At 38.2% G+C, this 27,899-nt stretch overlaps 1 protein-coding gene across 9 annotated transcripts in view; it reads left to right on the forward strand.

The window, feature by feature from the left end:
- Positions 1-27,899, forward strand: part of ARID4A (AT-rich interaction domain 4A) — a 68,693-nt gene that overhangs the window by 12,946 nt on the left and 27,848 nt on the right. For 8 of the 9 annotated variants that reach the window (XM_074996270.1, XM_074996269.1, XM_074996271.1 and 5 more), the window contains exons 6-11: positions 7,685-7,764; positions 7,849-7,943; positions 8,710-8,842; positions 12,642-12,721; positions 16,976-17,049; positions 20,682-20,848. In XM_074996270.1, the coding sequence (XP_074852371.1) occupies positions 7,685-7,764; positions 7,849-7,943; positions 8,710-8,842; positions 12,642-12,721; positions 16,976-17,049; positions 20,682-20,848 (629 nt within the window). Of the gene's footprint in view, positions 1-7,684; positions 7,765-7,848; positions 7,944-8,709; positions 8,843-12,641; positions 12,722-16,607; positions 16,682-16,975; positions 17,050-20,681; positions 20,849-27,899 lie in introns of those variants that run through there. The other variant, XM_074996277.1, reaches the window with a different exon arrangement.

Raw genomic sequence — 27,899 nt, forward strand, 5'->3', positions numbered from 1 at the left:
AAGAAACAGAAGAGATCTGGGGAGAAAAGTTTAACAGGCTATTTAAAAGACCCTTTCTGCATGCACCTGTTTTTTGTCACTCGTCAGTCTCACCATAATCAAGTGGCAGCAGTTTCAGTACCTTGGAAAACAAACATCTAAAATTAATTTTTAAAAGAGCGTTTTAAATAATTACAAATTTAGCAGTGTTACTGTTTTTGAAGAGAATTTATGGGCTTTGTATGTGCTGCATACTAGTAGATAATTGCATAGATGTAAGTGGTCTTCAACCTAGCAGATCTGTTTCCATCCAAGGCATTTTTGAACTAAAGCTTATTCTTATATTGTGTTACATGCACAATGTTCTCCAATATTAACTTGAGTATTACATATTGAAATAGGTCTCTGAAACAATAATAGTAAAAAGTTCACTAAAAAGTTTGAAATTAATTTTGTACTAAGCCTTGAACATAAAAAATGACATGAAAATCTTCTGTGAAAGGAAATTTGTTTCTGTAATTTAATATAGGAACAGTTAGAAGCAGTGTCTTAGTATGAAATACAATTTATTTCTTGATCATCGACTTCAGTGAAATGCTTTTGTCTTCCCTCTGTCTTGGCTTACCTCCAGGGTGTGCTCCTCTTCAGGCTCAATTAAGAATTACTCATGTCTATACTTTTGCTCTCTTTCAAGGAATATTCACTGGTCTGTGTGTGTATATAAAACATTTACATTATATTTTAGTCTAGAAGTAAGTGCTGCGGTGTTAATAATCCAGAATGTGTTCTTGGCACTCATAATGATTTCTTCTGCTTTCTCTCTCTTTTCTAGTCCCCAGGTACATTGCCTGAGTTCCAGCTGTTCAGGAAGTGAAAAAGTCTGCATGTTCCTTACCCAGGGTTTCTTGTGCTACTTGTGTATACTTCTGTAAAGTACTGAAGTGGCTTGAGTCACCAGATAAAGCCCTCTAGTGGAAAGCAACAACTGCAACCAATAGACAAGCAATTAAACTACTGTTGTTACGGTAGCCTTTTTTGTAACGGGGAGTAAAGGGGGAATATTCTTTGTGTCCCAGTTATTCTCTATCCATGTATTCACCTTTTTTGTCACAGAATCCTCAAAATATTTAACACAAGGTCTGTAGGTGTAGATTTTAGGCTTAAAAGAATGGATTAGGTTGGACATTAGGAAAAACTTCCTACTCTCACAGTGGTTAAGCACTGGAATAAATTGCCTTGGGCGGTTGTTGAATCTTCATCATTGGAGATTTAAAAAAGCAGGTTAGACAACACTGGTCAGGGATGGTCGGGATAATACTTCAGTCCTGCTTTGAGTGCAGAGGAAGGGATTAGGTCACCTTTTGAGGTCCCTTCCAGTCTTATGATTCTATGATTTTTTTTTTCTGAAAGTTGTTGTTTATGTACAGCTTATCCTTACCTGCAGTTTAAACAAAGCAAAAGCAACAGCATACTACTTACCTTTCTGCTAGCTATTCTCATGTGGAAGGAGTGTTTGGTTAGTTTGTTTTTTGCAGGGAAGTGGAGGGGGAGACAACATGTTGCTTTATTGTTTTTCAATAATCTCACAGTACTGATAATGCTAACTTTATTTTTCTCCATCCTGTCTTCAGTGAGAAATTTAGCAGGATTTGCTTTTCATAGTTAGGCCCTTTCATATAGTCCAGAGTAAAAGGAAACATAAAATACTGGGTTTTGGTAGCTGTGAGCTTCAGAGTTTATATGAAGCACTTCACAAAAGGGCATTTATGTCTTTCTCCTTTTTCGATTTGTCTTAATCTGTTAGGAAACAATTTAATTAACAACTATTGTACTGATGATCTTCCTCCTTTATAATGATGCATAATACGTCCAACTCAAACACATACAGACTTTTTTTTTTTTTTTTTACTGGTGATAGGGTTTAGTATAGATGTACAGACACTGTTTTCTTAACCTGTGATTATATAATTTTGACATTAGCTTTAGTTTATTTAAAAAAAAAAAAAAAAAAAGTTAAATCTGACTTAGGGTACATTACCAAAAATATGATAGTAATTAGAAGATGCTCACGTCTTCTCCATATTATAGGAACATGATCAACTTAATATCTAGTCATTCTCAAAAAGAGTTCAGAATTGTTTTAGGTAATGAACAGGCCCTGTGTCCCCTACCTCTTTTGATTTACATTCATGTTTACCTATCTTTAAAGTATTTTTTTTTTTAATGTTGTGCAAAGGATGGAGCTAACCAGGGAGACTGACTTAGGTCTTGTCCCTCTATTGGAGCCAACTTTGTAAACTGTTAATGGAAGTGGTTGGTTAGTTCCACCCACAGCATGATTAAAACTATTAATATAGTCGTGGTTACCTAAGTGTTTTCATGCCAGTGATGTCTGTCTTCTAACCTGGTTTGACCAGTCCTCCTCCCTCACAGCATCCTGCATAGCCAGACGTCCCAGATTCATTATGCCAAGTGCTGCTGTGTGTCATCCAGGAATTGTACGCCTTACTTAAGATAGTGTTGGAAAATTGCCCAGATTTGCCTAGGTCACACTTCCTAAATGGTTAGGCATTGTGTAGCCGGATATAAATGTGATGCTAGGAAAATTTCTTTATGGGCACACAGTGAAGAGTTTCTTTTAACTGGCTAAATTGATCATACCTCTAACTGGTTATAAACACGTGTTTTGTTTTGTTTTTTTGTGGGAGGAGGTTGTTTTTGTTTGGGTAGTGTGACTGAGTATAAAGGGGAAATGGGGAAATGCTGTTTTGCAAGATGTTTTTTAAATATGCAAAGTAAGATGGGGAAGATAACTTATTTTTAAGCTTATCTTTTTAAAGTTACAGTTATCTTACTGTTATGAGTATTCTCCAAGTAACTTCAATCTGAAATTACTTTTAGCTTTTAATTTAAGTTGACAATGCCTATACAGTCTAAAAATTCAGTTTTTTTCTATTTTACAGTTCCTCTGCTCTCTAGAATAATCTGTTCCTCTTTTTGTATGATACTGTCTGTAGACCAGTGCAGTATAGATGTGTATCTACTGATAAGAACCCACCTGTAGAATTAGCCTTATGCTGAATGAAGCCCAGTTTTGCATTCCACAAGTATATTTTGGGCTATGTAGCTCTTGACCAATCTCTCTTGTCTTTGGAAGTGAGGAAATAAGAATACGCTTTTTTTGTAACAACAAATTGATGTGAAATCTTAAAATACCACTTTTAGGTGCTAAAGAATTTAATAAGGTCACAAATTATGACATTATAAATCAGCTACTGAAAAAGGCATGCCAGCACAACCAAAAGGTACCATTTTATTTCCCTGTTGATAGCCGTACCTATTTTTTCTGCATCTTTTTAAGTTTTTGCCATGCTCATTAATATGGTAGCAAAATGTCACTGAGGTAGGAGAACTATTGCTTAATGTTCAGGATGCGCTAAATTTGTGAGTCCTTGATGCTGTACTCTGAAAAGTCTATTTTCCAATCATATTTAAGGTCATGTTTATGAAGACTTTAACTTTAAGAATGCTGCATATTAAGTAGATCAAAAAGAGGAGAGGTTAAAATCACAAGGATTATTTAGGTTAGGCAAGGTAGAAGTAGGGTTTTTTTGTTTGTAAGGAGGTAAGAAGGTATCAGATATGTGCTCCTGTTTATCTTTTAGTATACTGTAAAAATAAGGATGTTATTCTAGCCCATTATTTAGTAAGATTAGTGGAGGATTGTCTATTGGTATGTGTGAGAATAACTTCAGCAGTAGAAGGGGGCTGCTTTTTTCCCTAATTCGTTTTGTGATCTTATCTCCAGCTGCGCCGGGGGAAGATATATCCTGATTGTTTAGTATTGCACAAATTGGTGCATTAATGGAAACATTGTGCTTTCCTCTGAATTCTTCATCTGTGGTCTCAATCATAGGGGCTATTTGTCTCATCCACAAAAAAATCCTTCTTCTGTGGAGTGCCTATCCTTGTGGACGAGCATTCTTTATTGTGTATTTGGAACTACCTGTAAATTATATTTAAAGGAATTCCTACATGAGCTTTGTGCTCAAAGAAATTAAGTGTTACCCAAAAAATAAAATAGGCCAGACCAAACCAACCCAAACAAAAAACTTTACCCTTTCTTTTTTCAAGCTCACTCCCAATTTTTTTCCAAAGATCAAACTCACCTGTCCAATAGTGTTTTACAGGATTTTATGTGGATATTGTAAGTATCAATATTGTTGTAAGACACTGTTACCTTCCAGTCTACAACTATTAACTTGAGTGTTTTAAAGTATAGTCTTGTAATGGCTGTGAAAAAACATCTTGTATATTATGTAGCAGCTGTGTGTGGGGATTGCCACAGGTTGGAATAGAAAGGGATGACATAAATCTTTGCATGGTTTGTTCATGTATGTCTGTAGTCAGATTGCCTGAACATTAGCCATTTTTTCTAGTTTTGGGGGAAACTAAGAAAAAGAATAAAAATGAAGTTTGTAACTTGAGGCTTTAATTTAATTGATGGATCGTGCAGTCGTAAGCCTGCCCTGTATTTCCTCTGCTCACAGGCTGGAGAATCCCATGGATACATTCCTCTCCCAACTTCCCCGCATTCCTTAACTTCTAAGCCAGTTGCATGGCCTGGTGGAGTTCAGGGAGGAGACCATAAAAAATGTTTTTTTTTTTCAGCTTTCCTACCTGGATTGCCGGGCTAGCTGCTCCATTTGGCCTGTGTATGGAAGATAGATGAGGAAAGGAGTGCTGTACAAACATGTTATCCCTTCAGTGGGAGAGGGGGTGTGGGTGTGTGTGAGAGACAGAGGGAGGATGGTGGGACAGGTGCGTCTTGGCTTTCTGTGTCCCACTGTATTTCAGCTGTGGTTATTACTGAACATCCTAGTTCTTCCTCAGTCTGTCTCTTCTTGCACAGTGTAACTGCCTTGCTTTTGTGAGACAAGCAGCTGTGCTAAATGGAGCCATTTTTATAGCTAGCAACAGAATTGTAGAAGTGACGATTACCAGGCCTTTAAGGGAAGGTATTGCCTGAAAGGCATTAGACAGGTGTGTGTAAAAACGGTTGACTGGTTAGAAGGGCTACTGGGGCTGTAGAAAAGATGTCAAAGATGAGAAGGGACATTCAGATCTTCCTCAACAGTTTAATTAATCTTAATTTTTTCTGCCTGTAAGAGTTTGGGGGGAGATTTGCCCTCTGCCCATGTAAGAGAAATTTGAAGTTCTGAGATAAAGATAAATTAGTTCTGATAACATTTCATTGTCTTAACGGAAGGGAATACGGATGGATTATTTGAGTTCCTGAGCCACATGTTAAATGAAGTGTTTGATTCTAGACGAGGAAAAACCTCTGGTGTGGTGTTTCACTTTTTTGTCGCAAGCTGCTTAAGAGGTCTTATTTTTAATTTTTTTAAATGAAATACAGTACTGCTTTTTTTTTACTGTTTAATTTTGGGGGTTATCTTTGTCCTTGATGGGTGTTCAGATATTGTTGGTCTTTATGGGAAAATGAAAGCTGAGTAATTAATTGGAGGATTAGTGTGACATGTTTGGGAAGGAAATAGCAATTCTTTTGTACAGCTGCAGAACTATGAACAATTGAGCATCCTGTACTAACCCACTGAAAATATAATATAGAAGCTCTCTCAGGCACCTGGCTTTAGTTTTGCAATATTAAATTTCAACAAAATAGGATACTTCATGTGATATCTGTGTGTGTCTCCTATATAGAACCTGGAGTTCCCGTTTTTCTCCCCCATCAAGCTTGTTTGACAGAGGTTTTTCTCCCTAAAACTCTGGCTTCCAAAATATCAGATAAATTAGGCATGCCTTTTCTCTTGTAGTCCACTGTCATGTCCTGTTTTTTGCTTTGTAGATGTTATCTTACACTGAACCATCGCTCCGTTGCCTCAGAAATGTTTACTTCTACAAATTTATCATTTTGACTTCCATGTAGAATCTGGTGGGAAGAGATGAAATAAGAAGAGAAAAGGGACCAATGCCTTGTTTGCACAAAGAAAGTAAAAGGGATGGCTGAGGCAACTCCTCCCCCCAAAACCAGGCAAACAAAAACAACCACAACCACAAAAACTGATAAGAAATAATGGGAAAGTCAAAGAGCAAAATGTGCATAGTGGCTTTTCAGTAAAACTGTCATAGAGCTTCAACTTTTAAATTAGATTACATAAATAAAAGTGTGCAAACCTAGGTCATGTGACTGTTTTGTAGTTAGCAATAAGCAATTTTCTATTCTAATAGTTTTGAGAAAAACTATTCTCAAAAGCTAGTTGGGGAACAGAATGACCTACTGTTTTAAAACTAGTAGTAGTTTATGAGAATAAGTATAACAGGCTGAATCAACTGGCTAAGAATGATTTCTGTCTAAGTAGCTCAGTTGGGAGACTGCAGATAATGCAAATTAAAACTAGTGTATTGCTTACATAGCCTGCTCTTTATTTCTAGTTACTCTTGCAGTTACTAGTTTTCAGTTACTGTTAGAATATGGTGGCTTCTTTTCTTTTTGATTGGCAGACAAGAGTCACGTAGAAATAAGTTAAATTATAAGTTTTGCTTGTGAATTTCTAGTGACATATGTTTTGTATTCACATTTGCTTGAGGGATTTTTCTTGTAAAAAGGGTGCCACAGTTATCACACTAACCTCTTCCTAATACTGCAAATACAGAATACATACCCTGAAATTGAATCTAGGTCATAGACCCTCCTAGATTAGTGCAGTGTCACTTGGGACTCTGCATGTGCACTATGGTTTACTTTTAGGGTCATAATCTCTGAATGTAATATGCAAAATTGCCAAAATGCATACAGGCTACTTTAATCCATAGTTGGTATTTTACAAATTTTAATTAAAGTATACAAAAAGTGTCATAGATATTTATGTGTTTACAACCTTAAGGGCTATCTTAAAGGCAAAATTCCCTCTTTTGGAAGAAGTTGTGAATGGGATGGGCTAATAGGGCTGTCTATAACTAGGAATAAATAGCACACACTATTCTTTATATATCGGCCAGCATGCCTGAGTTCATGTTTGTAACAGCCGTTTTCCTGGCCATATGTTACAAATTCAAGTGACTTAATTCTGTTTGTATAATTTTTGCTCATCTCTCAAAATCTCCAATAGGGACTAGAAAAGAAATGGCCAGACTACCATGTGTAGGCTTCCAGTTCTCCTATCTATACCAAAGTATTTATGTTGTAGCAGAAACTTTCATGTTCATTTCTCTGTCCACTAGCAACATTTCCCCACAGAGCATACAAATGGACAGATGACTGCTTCTAGTTTCCCATGGTAACAGAAACAGATTTGGGAGACTGGGCCAGCATAAATGAAAAATTGAATGTTTCAACCCAGCTGGTGATGTTGGTTGAGAATGATAATTGGCAGACAGCCAGTATCTGTGGACTGTAGAGTACAGTGTATTGATTAGGGAGATGACAAACCCTGAGATTGTTGTTGCAGCTGACAGCCTGTGTTTTGCAGTGACTTTGAATCCGTGTGCTGAAATGTTTGGCTGCTCTTGGGCCAGGTTGTGACTACCAGATTTCTTTCCACTTGTGAATCAAAGAACTAATTTAAGTCTTCACAGTCTTTAATATTCTGCAGGGTTATTTATTTATTTATTTTAAATAGTAAACTGGCCATTTAGTTATGTTCACAAATCTTGTGCCACTCTGTCTCTGGCTTCTTTCTAGTTTTTGATGATGGAGATGAGAGGACATTGAGACGAACTTCATTGTGCTTGAAGGGGGAGAGACACTTTGCAGAAAGTGAGGTAAGCAGATGTGAACTTCTGCTCAAGATGAAAAGTAAAAACATTTATACATTGTGGAAGCTGATTTATATTCCCATCTTTTAGACGCTTGACCAACTGCCGCTAACAAATCCAGAGCACTTCGGAACTCCAGTAATTGGGAAGAAATCCAACAGAGGAAGAAGATCGTCTCTTCCTGTGTGAGCTTTTTATAATTCTGCGTATTCTACTTTTTCTTTGCTAAAGTCTAATGGCCCTCGAATTTCAATGGGAGTATTCATGTATGAATAGCACACAGGATTTGGCCTTAAATGATTAAAATAATGATGTTGGAGGGATAAGACAGTAGTAATTATTTTGTCATGTAGTATTTCAACAGCATGTATTTAAAAACAGCTCATTTTGTCAGCCAGTAGCTTTAAAATGTTGTCACTTTGAACTTTCTGAAAAACATTTTATATGGATTTTTAACGTGATCAGATATTTAAACCAGTCACTCTGTACATATGGAAGTGTCAGGTTTGTAAGGTCTTTGGGGCAGGAATGCCCTTTTTTTTTTTTTTTTTTTTTTTTTTTTTCTGTTTGTACATGGCCTAGCACAGTGGAATTCTTTTCCATGATTGTGGCTCCCAGGAGCTATTGTAACACAAGTCATTGTAACTGTGAGCACAAAGGAACTAGAGCAAATCAAACTCCTTTTATTTTAAATGTTTATCAGGGATGATCTAGACAGTACTTGGTCCTGCCATGAGGGCAGGGGCCTGGACTTGATGACCTCTCAAGGTCCCTTCCAGTCCTAGCATTCTATGATTCATTTATACTCTTTTACCATTTCAGGTTTTTTTCAAATTCATTGTCACTTTTAAAAGTCAATTGTAGTGGACCTTTACTGCTGCTCTTATGAGTTATATTCCTCAATTCTTATCTTCAGATTAAGGCTCTAAGGTTGTATGCTTTATCCTCTAGCACTGAAGATGAAAAAGAGGACGAGAGTAGTGAAGAGGAAGAGGAAGATAAGAGACGTCTTAATGATGAACTGCTTGGCAAAGTTGTGAGTGTACTTTTTTCTTCGGAGAAGACTGACTGGTATCCAGCTTTGGTAAGTAATAAATGATTGGGCTATCCACAGTATAATGCCTCCAGAATAGTATGCTTTGGGATTTATTTTGGTTTTTAGTGTGGCGGATGGCAGGTGAAAGGGTGTTCTGAGCCTATGTCAGAGCCCTACTCTAGTGACTTCATAAATGATAGTGCCTTCCTTCCTCTATACTTGAATAGCATTACTTGCAAAACAAAGCAGCAGAAGTGTAGCACTTCAAAGACTAACACAATGATTTATTTGGTGATGAGCTTTTGTGGCACAGACAGTTCATCAGATCCTGGATCTGATCTGGTGCTTTGTTTTGTTGGAGTACAGACTAACGTGGGTACCTCTCTGTTACTGTTTAGCATTACTTGCAGACATTGCAGCTCCAGGAGTAAGATTTGGGGATAGCCATCAAACCCAACTCAAAATATTCTGAAAAGTGTTAAAAATTGTATCAGGCTTATTGCTCTGACTTCAGCAAAAAGCTGCTATACTTTTTTTTTTTAAAGAGGTTGTATTATATTGACCTTTCAGCAAAATCAGATCCATTTGAACTACTACCTTTTGGTAATTTTAAAACTAAATTTCGAATCCCTTTTCTTTATTTAAAATGTATAAACTACCAGATAAAATGCACGTGTGTTACATATTATATATTTTTTAAAACGTTAAAAAATTAAACTTTGGTTAGTGACATGAACAGTAGGGATTGAGTGCTAGAGTGTTTCCATTTGTAAATTCACTTGGAATAATTTTGGTTACAAAATAACATGCACAAGAGAAACCTAAAGTAATCCTGGTGGTTTTATTGTTCTTATACTTCAAATTTAAGAATGTAGATGTTTCACAGAACTAAAAAAAATAAATTGCTGATGTGCATCAGAGGAAGCTTTAGTAATATATTTTTGTAGTTGCTGACTGAGGAGTTAAGTGTATGTATATTGTCTCCTTACATCAGTGATACCACCCATTATTCTAAACACTTTCATTAGAGTGTTAAATTGGAACATATTTTCCCCTGACTCAAGTGTACTCTTGTTAGATTTACTGTAGATAAATTAATCTGTATTGTAGCTGGCTCTCCTTAGTGCTGCTTTTGAGGAACTTTCTGGAAAAATATCATCTGACACGGTGGATTCACTGAATTTTAACACCTGGTTGTGTGTTTTTTGGATGCAATTAGGAAGAAAAATTAATTGTACCCACAGTTTTCTGTGATAAGTATTTTCATAAATATATTGTACACTAATAAGCAGATATTGACACTCAGGTGCATGTCAAGATTTATGACATGCCTGGCAGCATTGTTCCCTGTAAATTGAGAACTTGAACATTCCACCCTCCCCAGGAGACATTCACATGGCACCAAGCTGATTAGAAGAGCACGCACAGTGCCCACAGCCAGCAGCATGTGTTTCTCCTGGTGGTGCACATCCACTCATGCATCAGTGCACATAACAAAATTTATTCCACATGTGGACAAAGTTAGAGGAAGCACTGCCTTGTCAGTATGTCTCATGTAAGGTATCAGTTCTTTGTTTGTCCAGATATGAAATATAGTGATGTTCGGTATCCTCAGAGTTTGGTGTCTTCAGACTGTTGGTCATCGTTCCATTTGGATTATTTATTCAGTAAAAATTGCTCTAATATTCTAACTGGGCAGCGAAATTGCTAGAGGTCCAGAAACTGTTGTTTTCCTCCTAGCTAGCCAAGAAATAGGAATCTGTGAATTCAGTCTGGTGTGAAACCTTAGCCCCGTTGAAGTGAATGGCAAAACTTCTGTTAACTTATAGGAAGCTAGGATTCTTACTGAGGCTATTGTACTTTATACACTAAGAAGCAGTTACAGCTGGAAAGCAAATTGTAAAATCCTTACCATCATGTTCTTTGTGCATTCAGAGTTGTGTTTACTTTAGTGACACAAATAAGGTTATTTTGTTTTAAACTAACATTTAATCCTACAGTTCTAATACCACTATGGAGGAACTCTGGTTGACATTGTCACAGTATTATTTACTTAGTTTCTATATTTGGAAACTTTAATATTGGGAATTATCAGCCCACTGACAGGGGGAAGAAGGGAATGGTAATGGGACCAGTTGGCCTGGGGCTTCCAGCAGCCAGAGCCCCAGGCCCTTTAGATCACCATTGGAGCACCATGTGGCAAGCATGAGGCAACACTAAAGGCTGGGTGTGGGAGTGTAGGGACGCATGGCATGCTCTGGGCAGTGCTGAGGGCTGGCTGCTCCAGACCTGCCTCTTCCACTTGAAGCCCTGCCCCTTCTGGGAGTGCAGAACCACCCTATCCTCCACCTTGTCTAGGGACCAGACAAGTCTAGTGGCCACCCTGAGGATCATACAGAATAAAGGAAACTTGGCTTTTGGATCTCAGCATTAATACAAAAGACATAATGTTGGGATGAGAGGATGGGGGAGGGTAGAGAGATGATTTTGTTACATGATTTTTAATTGTAATCTGAATAAGTTTAAACTGCAAAACTGTTGTACGTGTAAATATGAAATTCCACAATGCCATCTTTAAAGAGCAACTTTTGAGAGTGTAACTGTAGTTTATTATTGTTATCTGGGGGATAAATTCATTACAATAAAATGATTTAACCTTGTGAAGAACTTCAAAAGGATCTCACAGTACTGAGTGATTGGACAACAATGGCAAATGCAATTTCATGTGGATAAATGTAAATTAATGCACATTGGAAAGAAATAACCCCAACTATACATACAGTATGATGGAGGCTAATTAGCTATAACTCATCAGGAAAGCGATCTTGGAGTCATCATGGATAGTTCTCTGAAAACATCTGTGCAGTGGCATTCAAAAAAGCAAACAGGATGTTAGGAATCATTAAAGGGATAGAGAATAAGACAGAATGTCTTACTGCCCTTATACAAAACCATGGTATGCCCACATCTTGAATACTGCATACACATGTGGGCTCCTCATCTCAAAAAAGATAAATTGGCATTAGAAAAGGGGCAACAAAAATTATTAGGGGCTTGGAACAGGTCTCATGTGGAGAGAGATTAGAGACTAGGACTCTTGATCTTAGAAAAGAGGAGACTGATGGGGGATGTGATAAAGGTATATAAAATCAGGAGTGGTGTGGAGAAAGTGAACAAGGAAAAATTATTTACTTGTTCTCATAATATCAGAACTAGAGGACACCAAGTGAAATTAGTGGGCAGCAGGTTTAAAACAAATAAAAGGAAGCTCTTCTTCACACAGCACGCAGTCAACCTGTAGAACTCCTCGCCAGAGAAGGCTGTGAAGGCTAGGATTATAACAGGGTTTTAAAAAGCTAGATAAATTCATGGAGGTTAGGTCCATTAATGGCTATTAGCCAGGATGGGAAAGGAATGGTATCCCTCGACTGTTTGTCAGAAGCTGGAGATGGATGGCGGGAGGGAGATTTCTTGATCAGTAACTGTTCGGTCCACTCCCTCGAGGGCACCTGGTATTGGCCACTGTCAACACACACAATACTGGGCTGGGTGGACCTTTGGTCTGAGGCAGTCTGCCTCTTCTTATGTATTGTCATGTGAATGTTTATTATGATGTATATAACTAGTGCTGGTTTGACAGCAGTTTCATGTTTGTGAAATATTTATAAATAAGTTGGTCACTGCTAATCTTTGCAGTATGAATAGTTGTATACAAAAGCCTAATTGCTATTACCTTTTCTGAAATTGGAAGTAATAAAAGAAAGCAAAAATCATTTACACAGTCTTACTTTTTTTAGCAAGAAGAATAGTACCTTTTGAAAGCATTGTGTTCTATTTGAAACTTCAGGTAATATCTCCCAGCTGTAATGATGACATCACAGTGAAAAAGGACCAGTGTCTAGTTCGATCTTTTGCAGATTCCAAATTGTGAGTAATAGAACACTCTCTTAATAATAGTGCTGTATTTGAAAAAAAACATGTATAATTTGTGAGACAGGTTTCCTTATGTGTACATTATTCAATTGCAGATTAAGATCTTTCTATACAAAACTTAAGTACCAGATTCTATTTAAGTAAAATTTATAACCATTGACTCATTTTCTCGGTACTTTAACATGAAAAAGGGGTAAGCAGCTTACAGCTCAAGAAGAAAAACACAATAAAACTTTCTAACTTGTCTGCATTTAACAGGCACAGTTGAGTTAACAGATCTGGTGCAGGAGAATTTGGGGTTTATCATTGTTACTCAGGCTGTCTGTATTAGACATAGAAGTCGACTGCTGATACACACTTTTAGCTATGCCAGTTGTATATCTAAAACCAACTTATCGGTGGTCAAATTCAGTGTCTGTCTGTATATGGAAGAAAGTTGATGGCAGAGTTTCTCCCGTCGCCCTTACTTAATCATTGACACTTGTGAGGACCCCGGAAAGTACTGTTTCATGCATGCGGGAAACAAACCCAGAAGACCAACCCCAAGCAGGTCTCTCTTCTGCAGTAATATTGACCTTGCCTCAGTCATTTTAGATTATTACAGTTAGTTAATCAGGCATTTAATTTCTCTTGTTTTCTTCCTTTGAGTATAGATAGTTTCCAATTGGTATCAAAACAAAAAAGCAGTCCAGTAACACTGTAAGGACTAACAAAATAATGTATTAGGTGATGAGCTTTCGTGGGACAGACCCACTTCTTCAGATCATAGCCATACCAGAACAGACTCAATATTTAAGGCCCGGAGAACCAAAAATAGTAATCAAGGTTGACCAATCAGCAAAATATTATCAAGGTGAGCAAATCAGAGAGTAGAGGAGCAGGAGGTGTGCGGGAGGGGAGAGTCAAGAATTAGATTAAGCCAAGTACGCAAAAGAGCCCCTATAATGACCTAAAAAATTCTCACCCCGGTTCAAACCACGTATTAATGTATCAAATCTGAATATAAAAGAGTTCAGCTGCCAGCTGCTGAACTCTTTTATATTCAAATTCGACACATTAATACGTGGTTTGAACCGGGGTGGGAATTTTTTAGGTCATTATAGGGGCTCTTTTGCGTACTTGGCTTAATCTAATTCTTGACTCTCCCCTCCCGCACACCTCCTGCTCCTCTACTCTCTGATTTGCTCACCTTGATAATATTTTGCTGATTGGTCAACTTTGATTACTATTTTTGGTTCTCCGGGCCTTAAATATTGAGTCTGTTCTGGTATGGCTATGATCTGAAGAAGTGGGTCTGTCCCACGAAAGCTCATCACCTGATAAATTATTTTGTTAGTCTTTTAAAGTGCTACTTGACTGCTTTTTTTGTTTTTGATAGTCTATAGACTAGCACACCTTTTTCTCTATTACTTTCCAATTAATGTTTCCTTTTGGATTTTTTCATATATATATTTCATATATTAGCTTAATTCTTCATTTATGTTGCTACATTGGCTTGGAATTTTTTTTGGTGGGGGAGAAGGGTTGGTAGATTTTTAACTGTCCACTAAACTTCAAAAAATAGAAAAAAATCACTTTTAAAGGTCTTAAATTTGTGTAAAAGCTGTTTCTATGTAATTTGGGTCCTGAGGGTTTTCATTTAAAGTCTGCCAATTTGGTACCTTGTTGTGCATGCTTGTTAAAACAGTGTTTTAAAGATGGTTTTCAGTAGCAATTTGTGGCCTTTAACTGATAACTTTAGTATTTATAAGAGAAGATGAATTTGAAAGTATCTGTTGGGTTACCAACTGCTACTGAATGGGCATGTGAACTTCTAGGCTGTTGGGTAAGAGAGAGAGCCGTCCAATTACTCTAGGGAATCTTAAAAATAAAAAGAAATGTATTAAACAATAAATATATTCAAAACAATAATTTTAACCATTCCTTCTATTTTTCTTATACAGTTTAGCATCTGCTTCTCATAGTGCATAAACCTCAACATGGTGTTTATATGAAACATGCCTGTTTTTTAAAATGAAAGTTCCGTGGTAATAGCTATAGTTCTTCAGAGCATCTGAATTAGTAGGATGTTGATGCACTGTTCCTTTTGGCCTTAACTATGTGACCATGGCATGCATCAGTTGTCTACCATAATATATTCTGTTCTATATGATCAGTTGAAGTGATATAGAATGTCATCTTATTAAAGCATACTGGACCATTTTTCTGTTTACTTTCTATTAAAAATGACTACCTCCCTGCCCTCTCCATAATCTTAAATTATGGCTTTAATTTTAGAAAATGTTGGCCACCAACTCCTTTAACTCTTTTTGTGGCTTTGCTGCAGTTCTTTTTAACATACTAAAAGGAGAAATATCCTATTATAATAATTCACGGGAAATGCTATAATTATAGGCGGCATGTATTCCTGTTATAGCAACCAAATTCAACTCAGTATTTGGAATACATCTTATTCCAAGCTTAAAAGCTTCTATATGTGTAAGCATGAGAGCACGTTTGTGACTTTTTTTAAAAGAAAGAGAATTAAATTATAATGCAAATATTTGTATTTTCTTCACACATCTTGTTCTGTCTTCATAAATAAAGTTTAAAAATGGAGCACACATATTCATTAATATATTGGTTTTTGTAAACAAGGCATTGATTTGGGATGTGTTATCTTACACATGTGGAGGCTACTTTATAAAGAATAATTTACTTTTGCTGTGACCGTGCTACTTTTCTGCTGGTTATGTACTCTGAAACCAAGGATTAATTTCCTGATCTAGCTGGAGGAACTTTTTTTAATCTATTATGTTTTCAGTAAACTTGATCAGATCTCTGTAGCATGACCTACAATTTGTATTTAAAAAAGAAAAGGAGCAACTTTTCCTTATTATATTATATTATGAAATACAGTAAAAAGTTGTATTATAGCCTAACATCCAGCTTTTTCTTTCTTGCACTAATTCCACCAAATGAGGTCTTCTTTCAAGTCCTTTCCATCCAGAGTGCTAGTTCAGTGCCATATCTTAGATCAGTGGTTCCCAACCTTTTCAGTAACCTGGAACGCTTCAGTGAGAGAATTCCATGGTACACCCACTTTTTACAGCTGAATTGATTGATCAATGACATCACGTTTACTTATATTTACTATGGTTACAATCTTACTGGTTTACTCAACATCCCAAGCATGACATTAAGCAGATTTTGAAAACATGTCTGTGCTCACTGTATAAGATTGTATTCTGTGGTGGATCTGAAACATTAATGCATTTGATCCTTGTTTATCTCGTAGTATGCACTATTATGTTACAAACTTCTCCAGTAACTACTGAAAATTTCAGCAGCTCTTTGATTACTCATGGGTGGGAGAAGTGGCTCCAGGGAGCAGGCTCCCCTCCCCATCCACCTGTTCGAGCTGGGATGCAGCATTTAAATCGAATCCCAGTTCCAACAGACTCCAGCCATCACCACAGTAGAGAGTGGGGGTGGGCTCCCTGCCAGCTTATCAGGGCTGGGAAGCAGTATTTTATCTGCTTTCTGGTGTGAGTGGGGTTCTATGGGGTCAGTATTTTCCCTTTAGTTAGTTCTGCAAAGATCTGCTGGGGGAGGAAGGGGAATTGATGAACCCTTGCTGCATGACCCCCAGCTGGTGCAGGGATGTCAATTTCTTCCCCACTGTGGCTCTTGGCAGAGTGGGGAATAGCTGAAATTTTACAGCATGCTTGGCCAGTCCTCGTGATGCACTGGTTGAAAAACACTGTCCTAGATCATGCCACATGCTAATGTGTCTTCCTTTGACATCTCCCCTCTTCTTAACATGACAGCTAACTAACATGAACAAAAGCAACAAAATGTAGAAATAAAACTTTTTTTCTACTGTGTGTTGTTGCCACAGGCATTCACGCATTGCATGACTGAGAGTAAAGGCGAAATATCTGGATGGAGATTAAATGTGCTGCATAGCATCATGTGGGTTTTCAAATTAAAAATTAAACATTTTTAAAAATTATAAGTTTAACTTGTCTGGATAAGTTTTAATTAAAAGGCAGTTTTACTTTGGGAATGAGGATTGGGAATTTGTGTTGTAGCTAGTGTAAATTGTGATAGTGCATGTATCAGCTTCTGCATTATGTATAATTCTATAGGACCTTATTGTTAAAAGTGAATTAAGAGTCTTTAATTTTGAGAAGGCGCTTTTTTCAGAAATGGATTACTATCTGACTAATTCATATTTATTTTATTGTACACTTTCCTCTCTTCCAGTTACTCAATAGCAAGAAAGGACATTAAAGAATTTGATGTAAACCTATCAAAATCTGATCTATCTGCTAAAAAAGGTATCTAGAAGAAATCTTTTCTGGTTTCAACAATAAATCAGTTGTGTAATTCAATATTGAACCTTTTGCTGTTATGTGGCCTGACTAAACTACAGTTGGTTTACCACTGGACATTTACAGTGCATATTAATGATGGTGCTGTATACTGTAAAGCTATCGCCACACTAGCATTCCTCTTTCAAAAGAGGCACGCAAATGAGGGGACTTGAAAATGCAAATGAGGTACAGATGAACATGTCTGGCACCTCATTTGCATATTATTTCAAAAGAAGAAAAGCAGTGTAGATGCAGCTCTTTCAAAAGTAAACCCCATATTCAAACGAATCCTTCTTCCTAGCCCTTTTCCTAGGAGGAAGGGTTCTTTCGAAGATGTGGGGTTTACTTTTGGAAGAGCCGTTTCTGCACTGCTCTTCTTTTGGAAAAAAAATAGGCAAATGAGGTGCCAGACATGTAAATCTGTGCCTCATTTGCATTTTTATTTCCCTCATTTGCATGCCTGTTTTGAAAGAGGAATGCTAGTGTAGACGTAACCTAAGAGTATTACTAAGCATTTTGGCAATAGAGCAATGACAGCCATTGCTCCATACTTGATGGTGACCTGAGCTGCTTCTATAAGTCTGATTTTTCTTCAGGGGTGGAGAGGGGAGAGAGTTCCGGCTCTAAAATCCACGCCAGTTGTACTAGTTTCTAAATTGGTAGGATAGGTCTAAACCTGAGGCAGAAATATTCTGCTAATTTGAGTTGCCTTTAAAAAAGAGATTACTGAATTTTGGCACTCTCAAAACAGCTGTTCACTAAAATTCAAAAAGTGCCATTTGTTGTAGGCCCCCCTCCACCCCGCTTTTTGGAGACTTGCAATGGAAAAATATAATTTCACTTCCAAAAAATGGAAGGGTAGGGAAGGACTTGCATGTCTCAGAAAGGGTTGTCCACAAGGAGTCTTCTGGAAACCACAGAGGGGTCATCAGTTACAGAAGCTGGGGAGGTAATAGTGCTCTTCACATTTTGTACAGCAGCACTGAGCAGTTTTTTGGTCTTCTTACCTCTGTCTGTTTTAGGTACTTGTGTAGCTCCCATTATTGGAGCATCTGGTACTACGGTATCACAATCTTTAATGCATTTAAACTTGCCAACACTTGTGTGAGTTATCCCCTTTTATCATCAGGGAACTAAGGTACAGAGAAACTAAGTGATGTGCCCAGGGTTAAACAGAGAGTCTTTGATGGAGCTGGAGTGATACTTTAATCTAACCACTGGGTCATCCTTCCTTTGTTTCTTCCACAATCTCCAACCAAAATTCAACCTCTCCAGCTTCCTGCCAAATTCCTAGGCCTCACGGGTGCTCACAGTTATGAGCCCAAAAGGATTTACTAGGCCACTGATGCAGTTATCCTGGTGAAACCCTACTCCAGCATCCCTAAGATCTGTGTGAGGTTGGCTGCATTAGGTAAGTATTGGTGAATGTTAGGAAGGCATATGTTAGCAAGTCTCAGGGAGCTTGGAAGGTATTGGGGAATCTCCATTTCTATACCTACTCAAAGCCTACTCTGTCTGCTGGGATTAGTTTTGCGGGGGGTGGGGGTGGGAATGGAGTATCCCGTATGAAAACCCTATAATCCTATTGTGTATACCTATTAGTTGGTATAGATGTGTGTTGCCTAAATAACTAATATATTAGAGTTGGAAACAAAACATCCAAAGTCTAGAAAACAAATATGTTCATAGGGAAGGTTGCCATGCTTGAGAAATGCAATATTCCTTTAACTCAACCCCATACATATGCTCTGAGGGGAATAGAAAAACTTCTACTATGTTATCGCTGAAGATGTGATTTAGTCACACAAGTCATAGAAACTGTGACTTCCAAATACCTCTGACTTCAGCCACTGCCAGCAAAAAACTACAAGATTCCTTGCCACCCATGGAAGAGGGCTTAGTGGAAGCCTCCTGCAGCTCCTCATGGGCACTAGTGGCAAAGAGGGACTCTCTCAGCTTCCTATCTCCATGAGTGGCAAAGGATTCCTGTTCTCTGCCGCCGTGGGCGGCAGGGGAGGAGCAGCCCCAGGGCTCCCAATCTGTGTGTTGCGGGGGAGAACAGGGAGCTTCTGGCCAGATCCTTGCCGTTTCCCTATACTGGAGGAGCTCTTCACTTCTCTCAGTGGTTGGGGGAATGCCATGGAATGCTGGGGCATCTGGCACTCCCAAACTGTCTGCGGCTGTCCTGGTTCCCCTTTTGTCATAGCCATTTTAAGTAAAAGTCAGGGACAAGTCATGGGCTTTTGTGAATTTTTCATTACTGCCCATGGCCTGTTCTTGATTTTTGTTAAAAGTATCCTGTAGAAATTCTTCCCCTTAATTATCAACTATAACAATTATTTTAAAACCCTTATAGTCTTACATATCCCATACTCAAGAATTATAAACAAAAGGGCATTACTGAAGGCAATCATTCATTCCTTACCGTAAAGATCTCCTACAAGGTGTTGAGGTCACTCAGAGCTTCTCATGGGCAGAGTGTATGTTTTAATCATGAAATTAGAGCACTGATAGGAGAAGAGCAGATGATAATGTTCAGAGAAATCATCATAAGAGACAAGTATGCATGAAGCAAACATAACTACAGTAGAACCCTGAGAAATGTGTATTCAATTTGCGTGTATCTTGGGTTAACGCGACTTGAGTGGCGGGGAGCTGGTGCCTGCCTCTGGGCTGCCAGTTGTCAGCTTTCCGCCCCTCAGAAGTAGGGAAACTAACCATCTGCTGTACTGATCAGTTTCCTGGCTCCTGTCTGGGGCCGCAGCCAAGAGACAGAGCCTTGGCTGCCTTCCCTGACAGGAGGAGCGAGGAAACCACTGCTGTTGGGTGGCAGCCTGACTCTAAGCTGCCGCCCTGACAGGAACAGTTTCCCGGTTACCAGGAGTGGCAGGGAGCTGGGAACCAGGTGGCAGCCTGGCTCTTGGCTCTCCTGTCCTGGTGCCAGCCATGAAACTGACCAATGATGTTCTGGTCAGTTTCCAGGCTCTTGCCAGCAGAGGGGAGCCAGTCTGCTGCCTGGAGCCATGAAACTGACCAGTGTTGGTAAGATTCCTGGCTCTCGCAAGCCCAAGAGAGCCAGGCACCAGGCTGCCGCCCTGATTCCCAGCTCCTCAGACTTACGTGAAATTTGAGGTAAGCGAGGTTGCTCAGAAGTGCAACCCTCGTGTAATGTAGGGGTCAACAGTAATGTTCTGTGTTGGTTGTGTCTTATAAACTTGGATGTAAGGTGAAGATGGTAACTCTGTTCTAGAGATGCCTGCTTAACATAACACTACTTGTTAGCACCTAAATTAACACTGAATTCCATGGATTTCTAATATTTGTGTTTTAATGTAGCGTTCCTGAAAGTTAAAATGTGCTCAAACTATGAAGAATTGCTTTCAACCTTAACTTCATCCTACATCTTTATGTGTGGGGGGAAAAAATCTACGTTTAAAACAAATGTATTAATTTTTCACCACCTATTGACAACTCAAATCTCAATCCCCCCTCCATAATACTAATAAAAATAATAATGAAGAAATAAAATTAGGAATATTTGTAAATTTGAGTCCTAATACCTTGTATCAGTGAATACTGTACGTTTTCCTGTGTAGGATTACAGGAAGCCAGCACTTTTTTAAACACAAAAGCTGTTCCTGATAACTGGAAAATGGATATGAGTGAAATCCTTGAGTCCTCCAGCAGTGATGAGGAAGATGGAGCTGCTGCAGAAAGTGATGAAGAGGAAGAAAAAGTGGAAGAAAAGGAGGAAGAAGTAGTGGTAAATCTATTTTTGTATTAGAAACAAGAAATACTGCATATATTATAAATTATTCAATTAGAAATGGCATCTACAAAATTTAAATGTTCAAAGGCACTCTAGTTGTAGGAGTTATGCTTTCAAACTTGACTTACCTATTTTCATGTTTTCAGACCTGCTTATCCTCCCTTTACAATGGTATCTCTGTGCAGCTGCAAAAAGTTTGCCATTATCCAATGCACAAATTTGAGATAAAGCTCAGAAATAAGTTTAAAAAACATTTTTGGAGATGTTCTGGGTCAGAAAAATGCAGATGAGGAAAGGAAATTAAATCAAAAGTTGATGCATGTTTGAGTAATAGCTGAGTATTGATTTAAAATGTAACATGCTTTTAAAATCCAAGAACCTCTTGAATGATTGATACTTCCAGTCAGAGAAGGTACTGAAATGTTAAAATGATAATATTGGGCCTAATATAGGCAAGTGATAGGTGGATGGTGTCCTCTTGTAACTAGTTATCAGATAACTAATAACATCACAATATTATGCTAATTATTTTTATAAAGAATATTCCATTTAAAGCCTTCTTTAGATTTTTTTTCAAATTATGGACTGGTAATGTTATCTGTTTATTATACACCTTTAATTCAGTTTATTATGCAAGTCATCTCTGTCACAGAAATACTGATAAAATGATCTAGTCAGTCAGTTTCCACAAAGTGAAACATCATCCGTTCTTATGTCATCAAAAATGAATTTGTGGAATTTCCTTTAATTTTATATCTGGTTTTAAATTTTAGAGAATTAGATTTACTTGCAAGCAAATTTCCTTATAAGTTCGTGTACCATATGTGGAACCATGAGATTCTTTATACAGAATAGGAAAGTAAACTTTGTTTTTTAAAGAAGGTCAAATATCCTTTCCCTTTCACTTCCCCTGTAGTATGTGGTTTTGTCACACTGAAAACAGAATGGCTGTTCATACTTAGAGGCAGGCTGCCTACAGTGTTGCCATAGCAACATACTGTTGGTTTCAAGTGAGCATGCTCAGGAGAGAGAGGAAGATTTAGCAGAGGCTTGGCAGCCTGCCAGAGAGGCTTGCCAGATGCTTTGAAATGGGCTGTCTCTTTCTTTTCCTTTCATGTAATGTCTGATTTTTATATGGAAGAGAATGTAAGTAATGCTATATAACTGCGGATGTCGTGCAGTGAGAGACCGAAAGCAAATATTTGGAAGTCAGGATGAAATATGTCCAGGCACTGGGCTGATTAGGTAGAAGGGAAATATAACCATTTTTCATTTGAGAGAAAATGCAGCTCATAGGTAAGGAGTTTGTGTTTTAATCTGCAGTGTTAACATTTTTCTTTATTAAGCATGTTGAATTCTAGGTTTTTGGTTTGCGAATGTGGTGTAGCATGTAGGCAAGGGTTAATGCTTCCTTTTTTAAAAAAATAAAAAAGCCTATTTTAGATATTAATGTTATGCCTTATTAATAGTGTTCTGAAAAATGGAGTAGTTCTCCATATGAAAATTTTGATATAGTGAGATAAATGTAATGTGCATAGAATAGGAAATCCCACCAGGCTTTTTCCTCTGTATGTAGTGATAAGAATTGAATAGGCCACATTTTGCAGGGTGTGAATTGTTACGGTCTGCGTTGATCTGTATTAACGTTTGTTAAAATTGCACACTGCCAGTGAGGATCTTAATTTTTTTTTTAAAGCTAGCTTTGTCCTCTTCCAGTATCTTTTTTTTTTTTTTTTTTTTTTTTTTTTTTTTGGTGTCAGTTTACAATGGTTGTTGCCTAAAAGTGCAGTATGTTTCAAACAAAGAAGGGGGAGGGGTAGCTTTGTTTAAAAACAAAACAGCATTCCTATAAAACAAATGTGTTTTATGTTTTTTAATTTATTTCTGATTCTAAGAAAATAATTTGTTGGCTAAGGAAAGGGAGGGCATAGCATTCTGGAGATGTAGGTATGTCAGTAGGAAAAGCTTCAGGATCCATATTGTTTTCAGGTGACAAATAGGGATGTAAAAATAAAGGAATCATAAAGGTATTTAATTGGGGAATAGATATTAATTTTTTTAAATTGTCTGTGGAGAGCTGTCATTGTTGATCATGAACTCAATCTTGATTTAATTTGTTATAATACTCTAATTTTCAGTATTTAATTGGGGGCAAAGATAAATATTTTTGCTAAAGAGAGAATTTTGGAATTTGTGGGTTTTTTTTTTTCTTTAAGGGTTTGCTTCAGAACGTCACTAATCTGGGATGCAGATCTAAGGCAGCCAATGAATAAAAGACTGTCTTGACTGTGTATGATTATAATGTTGAGTCATTCATATTTTAATCAAGGTCAAAATAACCTCATTCCCTTTTCTGTCAGAATATCCTCAAATGTATTTTCTTGTTTTGGGATTCTTGGTCATTCTGTTCTCTCTCTCTGTATGTGTGTGTGTGTATGTGTGTGTATATATACATACATATATATATATGTATTTAATTTACCATGTTGATGCAGTAATGGCCTAACTGCCAAGGCCTTTCTTAGATAAATGACATGGGGTCCCTTAATTCTACAAATATATATTCAGTACATATCCAGAAGTTTATCAGTCAAATTCAAAGGATAGTTTTATGGAGTCAGGAAAGGCCTAATATAAATTTTTATGATTATAGAACCTACTATTTTCGCAGCTCAATTAGGATCCATAACTTTATGTTGACTGGTTTTGGTGATCCCATTAGTGATTAGGTTGTGGTACAGTACACGGAGTAATTTAGGATAAGTACGTAGGAATTGTGTTGTCACTGCATATTCTATAAAGGAGCTGAGAACAGGGGATCAACTTGAGGGCACCCAGATGGCTGTCTGGTTTGATGTGACTTACTCAGGTTGTATTCTTCAGAGTTGGCAGAGTGGGAGGAAAATCTGGAGATAGCCTTGTTATAGATATCTGTATTAAATTTTAGAAGAATATTGACATGTCATGCTATATAATGAATGTCTCAGAAGGTTAAGTTTGAAACTTTTTTGCAGTAATTTCAAAATACTGCATATCAGCCCCAAGTTACTGTATTGCTTTCAACTTATAGTTGGATCTTTGTTTAAATAATTACATGGATATTTTGTTACTGTTGTTCTTGCTGTTCTTTTGGTTGAATAAGGTGGCTTTTCTCATTTGGAAGGGAGTAGTTCTTTTAAATCTAGCTGCATTATAAACTTTTGTATTCAGTTGGAAATGTGAAGTAAGAGTGTGGTAGGCAGATATTAGGATATGACAGCCATGCTGAGGTTCAGTTGGAACTAAAGGCATACAAATTGAAATTGCTGTATCAGTGGCTGCATTGAAAATATTCCAGAAGCTCAAGTTCTGTCTCTAATATGAATGTCTTAATTAAAGCTCAAAATATGTACAGTTGTATTATATTCTTGTATCTCGGCTCTTCTGTCAAGGAATAGGGCAGTTGCTACTTTTTTACCAGGAAATAAAAATGTGCAATGATTAACTTTGTCCTTGCCCCATGTTTAAAGGGGGGAGTGTCTTAACTTGCAGTTTGATCTTTGTCTCTTTGGGCGTTCCTCCTGTGGACAAATCAAGACCATTTAATGTATTCAGTTAAAATAGATATAATAATCTTTTTGTTGAGTGAGAAGCAACAAAAGGAGTGGTTGATTATCAAGCGTATGTGTTTTGATTTTATTATAGGATTTCAGAGTTACAGAAAGGCATAATAATAAATGATGATTCGATCAAAGAGCAAGAGCTTTGGAGAGTGGAACATTGTGAGAAAGGAGGAAAGTTCTATAGGGCCCTCAGAGTTCAGGTTTTGACAGTGTACTGTGACTGAATATAATTGCTATTGCAAATGAAGGTGCAGTGTTTTGTTTTATTATCTTTTGGATTTTTCATCCTTTCTTATCCCTTTAGTGTCTCCTACACAAGAGGAATTAGAATTGTGCATCTTTTTCATGGAGAGTCTTCCTAATGGGAGAGATTACAGAAGCTGGCCAGTTCATCTCAGGGGAGATATGGTCACTCTGCTGACCATCTTTTAAAGTTGTCTGTCTTATAGGAGAGCAGAAACAGGTTGTTTCCCATTTAAAAATAGAACTTTGGTGCCTAATTCACTTGCTGCAGTTTGAAAATAATAAGTACGAGTTCTAGGAGGATGTGATGGCAGAGAGTGGGCTCTCTTCTCATGGCAGTGGCAAGTACCTGGTCAAACTCCTTGCAACAGGGGCATGTATTTTTACAGTCAGTTTATAGATTTGAAAAATTGCTTCCTGGGAAGTTGCATAAAATAATTCTCGGTTTGCAGTTGTATATTAAAAACAAATGAAATGTTTAGTATTTCCTATGTGAAATTAGTTGTTTGGCCAAAGTCCACTTCCCAGTGGATAGATATTTTGCATCATAAATATCAACATATTTGGCACTCTGAGCAGCCAAAGCAGTGACTGAGTGAGCATGATGTCTGGACTACCTTTTAGCTTGTAGAGGAGGTGTCATCTGATTAGCACTGAGTCATGTCACTGTCTGCCAGTAATGTAAAAAAGCTTTGTCTGCAATACCTGGTATGTGACTGAATAGAGGACTTCAAGTGCTAAAGATTTTCATTCCAGATACCTTTCACCAGCATATGCATGTGATGAAGCGGGTCTTTTCCCATGAAAGCGTATGCTCCAATACATCTGTTCATTTATAAGGTGCCACAGGAGTTCTTGTTGTTTTTGCGTGCTACTTTGTGCAAACCAGTGGTCTTTTTAGGGGACTCTGAAACCTGTGGCAGTTTTGGTAGACTTCTGTGGGCATTGCATCAGGCCAGTAGTGATTAGTTGCTCTTCTAGTTCCTACACTGTCATCTTAAATGAAACATAAGTGTGATTACCTTATAAAGTATTTAGCAATACAGGAGTAAGAAAAATACCATGAGACATGGGGAGGCATGTATATTTTGCAGCTAAATCTGGTAATTATGGTTCACTTTGAATAATTACAAGTTATATCTAGCTATTCCAATGGAAGAAAAAAAATAAGTAATTTTGACAAGGTAGCTGATTTTTTTTAAATTAATATTAACCCTCGCAACCTTTTATGGGCTTTTCTTCTTACAGCTACGAGCACTCTGACCAAGCAGCATAACAGTATACTAAATTAAAATCCCCTTTACTAACAGATATATTTTATGAAGGTAAAAACTCCTGATGTTCCCTTTGATTATAAGTTCTGAGTCAGCAATAAGTATTTCACTTCTGAATTCTTTAATTTGTTAAACACTTTTCTGCTTTTGTGGAAGGGTTTGCCCTCTTTTTTTATTTTTTTTTGAGCTGAATCATTGGGCCTTACTCATTTTTGTTAGGGCTTCTTTGTGGGAATGGATGTAAATAAGCGACAACACTTTTTTATACAACTGGAAATTTTCACAGAAAATTGTTTGCACAGATGATTTTCTCTGAAATCCTGAAACCTTTCAGGGAAAATACCTGCACCCCAGAAGAGGTGAGGCTGCTGCTTGGAACGGCAACATTCCTGCCGCCCAGCATAGGGAGTGGCATGGATGCCATGTTTAGAAGTGCAGCATGCAGGCTGCCCACCAGCAAAAATATTTCTCTCCTCAATGGTGACAAGTAGCAGCAGTGGCATTTTTCAGGTGCAGCATTGCTTATTCAGGTTCCTTCGGTTCTTCTTAATCTGCCCCCTTTTAGAGGCTGCAGCAAGAGAGGTCAGGGGAGAGAAGCCAAAAGGTGTGTTGTGTTCCTCCACAGTAGGGATGTAAAATGCTGTTTAATTGGTTAACTGGTTGAACACTAGGTTTAAGCGGTTAACCTACCAAATGGGTGGGGAGGAGTAGCTAGACTGTAGTGCCCGCACTCATGGTGTACTGGACACTGGGGGTGCTTTGGCCCAGCTTGGAGCATCCCTACCTGTGGTGGAGGTGCAGTTAAGTGGGGAAGGAAGGGGGCTCCAGCATCGCCAGAGCTGTTTATGTCAGGGGGAATGCTCTAGCCTGGCTGGGAATCTAAATCCTGTTTAACTGGTTAACCAGTTAAGCCCGTGGTGCCCAAAAAGAATGTAAGTTCCTTTATCACAGCCCCTGCCCCCCGCCAGACACTCCTTCCTCCTCCTCCCCCCCCCCCCCCCCCAAAACCACACACACACATTGGATTACTCACGGAAGCCTCCTTGGGCTGAAGATGCAATGGAACATGGCTGGAACCCACTGAGACTGGAGCTGCCTCCACCACTACCACCACAGGCTTGTCCCACCATGTGGTGGGCTGCATGCATAGAGCAACCAGAGGGGCACCTCAAATGTGCAGCTCTCCTGAGCAACAGTTTGCCACACTGCTCTTCCCTGTTCATCACATGTGGCGAACAGGGAGTGTATTGGACGCTGCTGAATTAAATGCTGGATTTAACCTGTTAGACTTCAACATCCCTACTCTGCTCCATTTGGAAGAAAGGAGTCTGAGCCAAGGTCAGCTGACTTGGGCTCATGGGACTCGGGTTGTGGAACAAAAAATAGCAGTGTAGACTTCATGTTCAGACTAGAGCCAGGACTTGGTGACTTGCCCCTTTGGTGGGGTCTCAGATCCCAAGATCCATCCTGTGCCAAATGCAACCATGCCAGGGGTCTTTTATGGTGGTGCAAGCATGTCATCGCATCCCAAGCTTTAACCACTGAGCTTAGAGTTTTATGAGGTGCGGTGTTGCTGCCACCATCAAAAACTCCTACTTTCAGGTTTTGAATTAGACCTGATCTGGACTGGTCCCTGCTCACTGATTGACTATCTTCCCATGGTTCATCTAAAACTACGGGTTCGTGAGCACCTAGAGCAAGGCTGCAGTGTGCATACCCAGAGGCAGAAATATCTGTAATGGAAATTTTACTCTGAAACTGTAGGTGCTTGGGTGAGTTCAGGTGCCAGCAACATTTTGTGGGAGATCTGTGGATTGCAGTGAAGCCTGAAACTGGGACTTGTGTACCTATGTGGATCTGAGCTTCTGTGCCTGTGTTCATCTGTAAAATAGGAATAATAACACTTCCAATGTCTTCTCTGTTCAG

Source organism: Carettochelys insculpta, chromosome 6, assembly GCF_033958435.1.
Source record: "Carettochelys insculpta isolate YL-2023 chromosome 6, ASM3395843v1, whole genome shotgun sequence".
In the NCBI taxonomy this organism is placed as follows: Eukaryota; Metazoa; Chordata; order Testudines; family Carettochelyidae; genus Carettochelys; species Carettochelys insculpta.